Genomic DNA, 10,664 nt, shown 5'->3' with positions numbered 1-10,664 from the left:
CTGCTCACAACTGGATTTTAGTATGTGCAAGTTTTAAGAAGTTACAATACAAATATGTTGTGAAACACATTTTATAGTCATTAAGTGAAATATTTATTTTGATATCATTGTTTTTTTGTTTTGTTTATCATACATCTTGATCAGATAAGACTGTGATTAAGGAAAAGATTCTACGCAAGTGTAAAGGAAGTTGACAAATAATGCTTGAGTGTATACAACTGAAAGATTAGTAAACTCAATTACATAAATCATGTTTTCAAAGACCACAACATTGGAAATTGTAATAGACAATATTACAAGTACCCTGACTTTACTGTAATCAGCCTAGCCATGTTTGTATCACTTATTATTACTCCTGATTCTATATTTCTTCCTATTGTTCTTTCAATAGTAAGACAGCTGTATGAACTCAAGTCAACCACTGTGCTTTGTTTCACACTCCACTTTGGGTTGGTGGGCTACATGCAGCCTTGGCAAAATGGAAAGTAATAATTTATACTGATTAAGAGGACCAGCAGGCCATTTGGGATGAGAACTCTTCAGCTACACTAGATTTTTCACATGCAGGTTCATTTGAGGTCTGAGGCCAGGGCAGCTGGATGGAAAATTGTGGTTCATTCAAGGACACTTCAGGAGGGCAGACACCTGCTGATATGAGGACCTGAACCAAGACCACCTTCCCATGTGTCCTATGCACAACAATGCCATGTAAAAAAAAAAAAGATTTGTTGCTTTGCCTATGATGTAATGCATTCACCTTCTGTATATAGCACAACATCAGCACCACCATCATTTGCAGAGTCAATAACATTATCTCAGTAGAAAAATGGAAATCCGCCTGACAGATAATCTCAGTGTGTGTGGGCGTGTGTGTGTGTGTGTGTGTGTGTCATGTAATGATAAGGTTTGTACTCAATCCGTGATCCATAACAATTTGAGGACCATTTAAACTACTACCTTCTGAAAGTACTTAGGGCACTCTATAACTATTGTTTTTGACCCACGACCTGTTTGTCTTTTTAGGCTGTGCCATTTGGCAAAACATTTGTGTATTTGTCTCAACATCATTTGTTCTTGAATGGGTCCAATGTAATGGAAAACAAATATATTGTTTCAAGTTGTTTGAAGAGTTAATCAAGCGGAGGGTGCATCTATTGTGAAGCAAAAAAGTACGTTATGGCATATTAGTCTCAATTCAGTAATGCGGACATGCTGCCTTAGCTAAGCATACAACAAACTATATATCAAACACATTTTACATTATGAGGACCTTTCCCTAACAGCCATTAAGTATTCCTCATAGATTATTATTGAAAAGCTAACATGTAGTTACTTAAAAATAGTAGCAAAGGGGTTGATGTTTTCTTTTTTCCAGAATGTCTCCAAGATGTTTGCTTTAAATACATCATGACTATCAGAAAAAATGACAATCTGTGCAAAGCAGCAAAACGGTGCATAAACTAAGACTACTTGTTCTGTGTCAGGTAAAGCAGATTTAAAAGGCTTTTTGTAATGTTATATTTTTTCTAACATGACCCTTCTCAGTGGAGCTCACATATGCCTGAATCTTAATTCACTTAAAGAACATATGACCTTGGTGTTGGTCGGTTTAGACAAGCTCATGCAGTCCTTCTTTCGTTCAGACACTCATCTGTTCCACCTTAAACCACAAACGGCCAAAAACACCCCTAAACACTTTGGCCTCTTCTATGGTATAACTGCAGCAGGAGTAGCATACAAAGATCCCCTATGAGTCCTCTCTTGACACAAGCACTGTGCTGTGTAGGTTTGAATGTGTGTGATGGTGAAACTGTTTATGTCAGGGTTTTAACGGGGGTGCTTGTGTTGAAGAGGATTTGCTTGAGAATGTTGTTTTTCCCCTTCCCTGCAAACCACTAATGTCCTGATTATTAATAGCTTGATTATAAACTCTTCATATTATTGCTTAATCAGTTAATGAGGCAGGGACAGACAACACTGCAGCGTAGAGACAGAGAAAGATGGTGCTGTCAGTTGAATAGGAGAAATTCAATCGTCCACAAGATGTAATTTACTCATTTTAATCAGCTAGCAATGGCCCTTGATTACGCTCTTTTTGTAATGTGTGTTCATGTGTGTAAGAACAATTCCCAAATACAGCCAGATAAATGTAATTAATGTATTCTGAGTTTATTTTGCACGTGTTCTTAGACCCTATGTTTTTCATAATAAATACATACAAATATAATATTGAATTCAACAATCTGTGCAGTAATATAAAGGTAAAGCCAAAAGATAAAGTCCAAGTCTTCCCACAGAAAAACAAATGATACACTCTTACATCTCTTGTAAAAGTGACTCAGAATGGTGAAGCCACTGTGGAGGTGTCTTAAAAAGTCAGTTCCTCTAATGGCTCCAGGATACTGGCAACATGGAAACAGATTTTTTTCACATCCGTGGAAAAATCCACCAACTTCTCTAGAAGTAATGTAGATTTCTCACAAAATGTTACGGTGTTCATGAATTAATTAATTCTGCTTCTTTTCTTTTTTGTATCTGCTTTTGTGTGTGTCGCAGTTGGGATTATGAGATTATTGTTCCATTAAGAAGATAATTAGACTTAAAGAGAAATGCTTGATTGACAGGTTGCTTTCATAAGCAACCTTGGAGGTTTGTGCTTGTTCATCCTGCCTCCGCTTTAAGTATGTGCAGAGCGATAACCCAGATCCAGGCTTGAAAACTTTCCTTTAGAAAAGTATGGGTTATGTCCATGGCATAACATCCACCGCTCTCTCCGGGGCACGCCAAAATTTGTACAACATGCAAAACTCAAAAACAGATCTGTTGGGATTTAATTCATCTTTCACCATAAAACCTTTAGCTCTTTCTTATTCCGCTTTTGATGCTGCTCTGGCAAACTTTGATGATTCAGGAGGAGTTGAGTCCATATCATCCAGATAGATGAAGTCCAGAGGTTTTATCATCCCATGTTGGAGCTCCCTGCAAATATAGTATATTTTTTAGAATTTGTGAACATTTGTACATTGCAATCTGCATGCAGCATATAGGCAACTGAAAACCTATAACTCATAACTATTTATAACTCATTCTAAAATTGAAAACAAAATCATGATCTTTTTCATTAAAGTTATTTTTACAACAAATACACATCAATCTAATCAGCAGAGACCAGCTACACATTCTAATGTAGTTATATAATTTAAAAGTCACATATTATGCAAAATTCCCTTTGCCATGATTTTCTAAGACTCATGTGTCCCTAGCCTGTTGACAAAAATACCTAATAATGAGAAAAGTCCATCCTCTCTGTCTTTTGCTTGCTACACTCTTCAGAAAAATGTGCGCTCAAACAGGCTGTTTGGAGATTTTCTGTCCATGACATCACAAAGAGCATTAACGGCTCCCCCAGGTGGGTGAGTCTCCCACAGCTAGGTGTCTGAGCCTACCTTTCCCCTTTTTTTGACAACTTCACAGACATGTTTTGGGGACCTCTGATACTTATTTAAACTGCTCAATAAGGAGGATAATATGTGACCTTTAAAAATATATTTTCTAATTCTATCAACAGAATTAAAGAGTACAGTAGTAAAGAAACAGTTTTGATGTTATTTACAATAAAGTGTGAGTCATTCTCTCCCTCATCCTTACCCTGAAGTCTGTTACACAACAGCTACAGACCAGAACGCTAAAAAGGAGCCTTTGTGTCCACTCTCTTCTGCTGTCTCTTTCGCACTGCTCTGCTAGATCTGTCGTGTCCCTGGAGATGCCATGTTATGAGGAAAGCTTGAAGAAACAGTAACAGTTGTGCAACAAGGTCCACCCTGGAGCTGAGATTCCTAAAGCACTGACATCTTTGCAATGACATCATGTCCCTCCCAATTTCCAGTATCTCAAAACAATGGAGCATACTGATCCAAAGCTGTACTGTAAGATCCAGTGTACATGAGAGTGCATGTACAAACAAGTTTTACTACCATAGTAATGTGAGGATGGGTCTACAAATGTATTGTAAGGATCATGTCACTTTTCAATTTGAAATGGTAAAATTTGGAAATATTAGAACATTAAGAAAGTTATTTCAGATGATTAGAGGAGAACAAGAGTCTATTTTTTCCATATTTTGAGGGGGAACTTGCAAGTTTTAAGCCTTGTTCATGCACATCTTCATGCATTAAAGGCTATTGTTCTGTAATGGAATTGATGAAAAAACTATGTATATAAAGTTAATGTTCACAGTTATTGTTAATGTGACAGTTAATAGCTGGAAGCAAATCTTCTCTCCGGTAATCTCAGTTCTAAACCCCACCTAAATGGAAACAATGTCCATCAAAGTCTCAATTTCCTGTATTTTAGTTCAGTTTTCTGGGCAGATTCAAATCAAGGCTGCATTATTTTCAACATATTATATAACAAAGTTCAACTGTGTAGTTCATGGAGAGATTTCTGTGTTAAGCCCTGACAAAATTCCTTTTCTGCTGTGTCATACAGGTGGTGATCCCACAGTTATCAAGATATCAGAGGTTCTATCTATCCTTCAATCCCCTTTGACTCAGTCATAGCCGCAACCCTGCAAGGGGTAGGCTTAAGTGTGTGTGTGTGTGTGTGTGTGTGTGTGTGTGTGTGTGTGTACATGCGTGTGTGTGTATCCTCTACCCTTTAAACCTACTTCAAACTGTGCCTGCACTGCAAATTCCCTCTGATCCTGTTTCCTGTCCTGCCAGATGTAATATACAAGAAAATGACACAACCACAAGTCTGTGTGTGTACATGTGTGTCAGGCAGGAAAACATGTTCATGAGAAAAGGGTGACATGTTGTGCCTATTTAAAATTATGTTCTGCCCCTGTGTGGATATACGATTGAGTGAGGAGGATACAGTGAGACTGACTGGTAGATTTGATGCATTTGTGTGTGCATGTTGGTGTGTTACCTCTGAGATTTCTTGGCCCTGCTTGTGATGTTGTGCTTTCTGACTAGTGTAATAAACCTGTCTGAGTGTCCATTTGTTCTTGGCCATTTACAATATTGCACAGAGGAGTGGACTAAACACAGAGGGATTTTTCGGTCTTAACACGAGCTAAAAATCATGCTCTTCTCCCCTCAGAGCTTATCACCTAACCTCTCCTCTTTTCTTCTTCTGGGCAGAATGAATCCACCCACAGAGAGGCCAAATGAAGTGAGTCTGCAAGCTGATATGGCTGTGTGTATGATAAATGTACTTTGGCGAACGCAGACATAAGGGAACAGGCAACAAAAAGCATACACACACACTCCACCTGACAGTTTGTGGAAGGCAGCTTTGTGCCTCTCTTGCTGCTCATTAAAGGTTCCAACCTTACTGAAAGTAGCAGCCTCGTTTAGTAAGACAATGATGAACAATAACTCACTGTGTCTGATGCTTACAATTAATGGGACCGATTTCTAGTTAATGAACAAACAGCTGTGATTGAAAAGGCATTAGTGGGCCAATTTATAAATTGAACACGGCTGTTTTTTTACTTCTTTTCCTTCCTTCCTGCTTTGCGTGTCTCCTTCCCTCACTTCCTGCTGATGTAGAAGTTGGAAACCTGAATCATGCCGTTCTGCTTGTTGCTGTCGGGCGAAGAAATCAGTGCAGAGTGCTCAGCAAAATAGGAATTTGAACCACAGAGAATATCACTATCTTACAGCATCATGTGAGGCCAGGGGTACTGGCTTAACTCTTAAACTGTCTGTGCCTTTAAGCCTACCAACATTGACTGACAGGAAGTTTGGGCCAGCAGTTCTAAGGACATCCAGAGTCAGCACTGAAGAATATAGGTAGGTAGCATTCCTTTGGCTTGAAATTGTTGTTGGTGAATTTTTCTGCATTTCATTGTAGTAAAACTGTCCCTCACTACAGTGTTTCTCAATCCTGGGCCTGGGGATCCACTGCCCCGCACCGGATTCAAATGATCAGCTAATCAAGAAGCCTGATAATGACCAATTCATTTGAATCAGGTGTGGTGAAAGAGGAAAACAGCTAAGACATTGAAATGCATGTTGTAGTTAAGAATCCCGCTGTGAGTGGATTATTTCTTACAGGTTGTACAATGTATATAGTACATCAAATTTAGACCCAATCAAACTTTTGGTGACTTGGTATCTATCTCAAGAGTCAGAATACATTGGTGAAAAATAAGGTTAATATCTTAATAAAATGCAACTGCACTTTAAGATATTATGACTTTGATGACTGACAATACTAATAGAAAAATAAGTAAAATAAGGGATTCAGGATGGATGTAACTGGAGCTAAAGGTAAGGTAAAATAAGAAACGAATGATAAGATTATTACTAAAGCGATCGGGTGACATCTCTGTTCTTAATGTTATTAAACCAGCCATCATATTCACAGCCTAAAAAACACAGCAATCCCCTGCTAAATGGGAGTATTGATGTAGGCATTGTTTCTATATGCATACTGACAGCTATTAACCTCAGGAATGGCACACACAAATACAACACCTACACTTGAGCCTGCAGGCTGCTGAGGAAGTTGTTAATGTAGTCCTGTGGCATGTCGCTCTCCAAGTGTGCCATGTAGGTGTAGAGTTTGATGAAGGTGGTGAAAGGGATTCTAGCAGCACCACCTTCCTCATCCTCTGTCAGGATCTCACAGGCAAACTTTAGAGAACTCATGAGGGTCTGAGAAGTTTGGAAAAAGACACAGAGAAGCAGACAGTAGGCACACAAAATATACATATTCAGTCATTCCGTGATCAAGGACATTTGAGCATCACAAGCAGATACTGCAAATACACTTAAATGTACACACTAGCTCACAGTAACAAAACGGCCCAATCAAAGTAGATCATGACTGCCCTCATGTGGTTAAAGGGATTTAAAGCCTCATACAGAACAGGACCAATTCCAATCTACTGACACTGAGCAGATAATGTTAATGCTTAACTTGATTTGCTTTTGTAGATTCTAAGACATCATTCATCTGCAAAGTCATCCATGCCTACAGAAGTCCTCTTTAATCTCTCTCGTCTGCTCTATCTGCAACTTTGAAGCAAAATCATTGGCTCAATAGTACTGCAAAGATTTAAGTAGTCAGAGAAGGATTTATTCAGTCATAGCCTGGGGACCGTGTTGGAAGTCTGGATCATGGATGTCTGGATAAAGTCTAAATACTTGTAGACTAGACAGTTGGATAAACAATAAAGGCTTTTCGTGAAGATCTCAAACTGTGCTAGGCCTAACCATATAGGTTTAAGGGCTCTCAGGATGTGGTATAAAGTGGTGTTAGCATTTTTATCTGGTCTTGTGTAACATCTCACCCCTCCAAGAGAATTGCAGCACAGGGCAAAAAACTCCATCCAGTCAATGTTTGAGGCAAAGCTCCCCAGTAACAGAAAGGTCTCAAACTGGTCCATGGGAAGACACAGTCCCTTCCATTTCTTCCGCAGCTCCTCCTTGACGCACGTTTCCTTGTGAGACAGCTGAGATTGGACGGGGGTAGTGAGGGGTAAGGAGAAATGGAGGTGGGGGAAATAATAGTTTACAATAAGGCGGTTAAAAATGCACATGAGAAGTTAATCTGCATTATATTTCCTCTCATCAAAAGCAGCACGTTCAGAATCAGGCATTCACAAAAATTAATGACCAGTTTATCAGCAGGCTTTCCTCAACTTACGGTGTAATACACTGGAAACAATATCTACACGGCAAGGATAGATGAATAACAGATGAATAACAAGAGTTGGAGCTAATTCCCAAGCTGTTCTAATATGCAAGCTATATATTTATGTCCTAATGTCACATTTTCTGATAAATGCTTATTTTGTTGCCAAACATTTAACAGACAGAAAATCAAGTTAACAGTCAAAAAAATCAAATAACTGTGTTACTGTAACTAGTAGTACTACAACCCAAATAGAACAGCATCCTCACAAGTTTAAGACTTTTGGCCTTTGAGGATTCCTTTTTCAGTTCTTTTAATGCATCCATTACACCAGGAGGCAGATAGATGCCTGAGGTGAGATAAAATAGGTTTGCGATAATATAGAATTTTAATGATCCACATGTGTAGACAGCATAAAGAATGTGAGTGTAAGCAGTTGTGGATATTAAGCTTAATGCAACTATTAATTAAACTCGTAAAATAGCCCATATAGTAGGGAGTTAGCACAGTTGCAGACACACATTAGAGGCTGTGGCTCAGTTGGTAGAGTCGTCGTCTCTCAACTGGAAAGGGGTTCGAGGGTTCGATCCCCAGCTCCTGCAGCAACATGTCCGATGTGTCCTTGGGCAAGACACTTAACCCCGAATTGCTCCCTCTGCTTTGTTGAATGCGTATGAATGAGTATAAATGGGATAAGTTACTTCTGATGGTCTCATTACATAGCAACCCCTACCATCAGTGTGTGAATGAGTAGTTGTTACATGCAGGGTAAAAGCGCTTTGAGTAGTCAGAAGACTAGAAAAGCGTTATATAAGCTCAAGTCCATTTACCATAAGAAAATATGAGATACATTTTTTACATTGTTTTTGATCCATAGCAATGATCCAAAATACAGACTAAAGTAAAATAAAATGAAGTAAAATAGGATATGGTTGGTTCTTTAAGCTGTGGTCTTGCTATAGTGAGTACCTGTTTATGCAGAGTTTTCAGTAGACCTGGAGTCAGTCCAGTATCTGTTTTCTGGGTGGCAACATTCATCTCCAGCCTGTCCTTGACAGGCAGACACTCATCTTTTGACAGTGCATTGAAGTATCTGTGAGAAAACACACACATGATTAACATATTATAGTGTGCTTAGCTTTACCCTTCCTGTCACTCGTCTTCACTGCTTTCAAGGCATGACAATCAAATAGAGAGATAAAAGGAGACTATGGACTTTGAGGAACAAGTTGGTATTAGTCCAAGTTCATGTCTCATGAGCACCACCAGTTGAATAAATCATCATGTTTTGGGTTAGGGTTAGTGTTAGTAAGCAGTGTGTGAAGTCACTGTGAAGTGATACGTTTTCATACTAAAGGGCATACTGTGGCTTATCTTACTTCACAGTTGAAATAATGTTTAAATTTAGAAGCAGTGTGACTTTCAGCATTCCTTAAAGGAAACAGCGCCTGGTGTTGCTTTAACAGCATATAAACATCTTGTAACCCAGGAGACATTTGAAATGTTTTTCTTTCACCATATGGCTCACATTTTTATCTGTTGCTGTAAACACTACACTGGCCAATAAAATAGCAGATGATGTGACAGTCCTTAGGGGAACAAAAAATTCTGGATGTATTATAATTTTGTCAAGTGCTTTTCTTCTCTGTTTACAAAAGTCCTAGTTTAACTGCTGCCACAACATGGATGCCCTTGGGATCCAATTACAGTTCGTCAATGCCAACATGAGAAATGTTCAGGTGAAAAGGGCCTGCTTTTTATAATCTGATACTGTCAGGAGACACTGTTTATAGTTTTGTTTAAGAGAACAAGGTTGAAATGAAACAAACAGATGTATCCCCTACCCTATACCAGAACAACCACAGACCACTTAGACTTACGCTGAAGACCACAGCATCAAATCCTTTGGCTGTGTGCGGATGGCTGCCTTGGTGAAGTTTTTGAGGATGTCTGGCAGCTCAGGAGGGATGTTGATTTGCTGACTACAATACATTGTGTCTGGAAGAGGCATGGCTGCAATATAAAACATTGTAGTTTAGTCCAATTAGCAGATGAAATGTTGCAGATAGCTTATCTTACAGAAAGAAAGATGGTAGCAGCTCCATGACCACTTGAAATTATCCACATTTACAATAATACCCCAAAACATAAAAATCAATCCTAGTTCCCTTGCAATTAGCCTACAACCTATCGTTGCTGTCACATTACTAGCTTGAATGAAATAAGAGGGTTAAGGCCATGGAAGCAACATATCAGAACTTGAAAAGTCACATGCCTATGAATAAAAAGTTAAATGTAAGAAAGGTATTAATGTCCCTGATCTGGCATCTGCCACCTGAAAGTTTTAGAAAATAGTGGTATTTTACAGTGTTAATAGTTTTTCTGCTCTGTACTGCAGATTGTAGCAAACAAACCTAAGGATAGTCTACCATGTTGGCTACAACACGTGATATTTTATCTTGATAAATTGGGGTAAAAGGTTGAGAAAGCACTTCTGTGTTGTCAAAACACCAAACAAAAAAATAACTGTTACTAAAAACAAAACAGAAAAATAAAAAAACGTTTTAATTTTAACTATGAAATTGCACTTTGTAGGCTACACAATTTTTTTTTATCAGAATAACTTTAAAATATCCTACACTGTAACAGTACCTGGAAAGTCGGACAATTCGCGGTAAGGAATTAACGTCTATTAGGCTATTTCTGCCAAGCAGTTGTTGTGTGTACTACAACGTCGTCGCATAGCAACGGAGTTCTTCGTTTGTTTTGGTGAGGCAAGTGCACCGCGTGAACTGTACTACTACTGTACTACTGCCCCCTTCTGGTTAGGAGTGTCGAAATAGGAGAAAGCACTTTTCAGCCAGGTTTTCAGCCTATAAAACGTGTATTCATTCTGAATTTGACTTGTTTTTTCAGACAGTGTTTGCAGGGCTATAATACTCAGAAACACACAAAATAAGAACTTTTACAGGCAGGTTTCCCTCAAGTCTTATATCAAATTGATCCTGTTAAAAAAC

General features: G+C 38.7%; 1 protein-coding gene across 2 annotated transcripts; it reads right to left on the bottom strand.

Moving 5' to 3' along the window:
- Positions 1-2,116: 2,116 nt before the first annotated feature.
- On the bottom strand, positions 2,117-10,406 carry ropn1l (rhophilin associated tail protein 1-like). 2 transcript variants are annotated; one of them, XM_061065046.1, is made up of 6 exons: positions 10,300-10,406; positions 9,528-9,660; positions 8,617-8,740; positions 7,304-7,465; positions 6,490-6,665; positions 2,117-2,979 (listed from the first exon to the last, which is right to left on the bottom strand). In XM_061065046.1, exons 2-6 carry the CDS (start codon positions 9,656-9,658, stop codon positions 2,868-2,870), a joined length of 705 nt encoding a protein of 234 aa, XP_060921029.1. In that variant the 5' UTR covers positions 9,659-9,660; positions 10,300-10,406; the 3' UTR covers positions 2,117-2,867. The 2 variants fall into 2 exon arrangements, with proteins under 2 accessions (XP_060921029.1, XP_060921030.1); XM_061065047.1 differs by lacking the exon at positions 2,117-2,979 and adding an exon at positions 5,537-5,591.
- Between the last annotated feature and the right edge of the window lie 258 nt (positions 10,407-10,664).

This window comes from Labrus mixtus, chromosome 19 (genome assembly GCF_963584025.1).
Source record: "Labrus mixtus chromosome 19, fLabMix1.1, whole genome shotgun sequence".
Taxonomy (NCBI): domain Eukaryota; kingdom Metazoa; phylum Chordata; class Actinopteri; order Labriformes; family Labridae; genus Labrus; species Labrus mixtus.
This window is presented reverse-complemented; position numbering and strand designations above follow the sequence as displayed.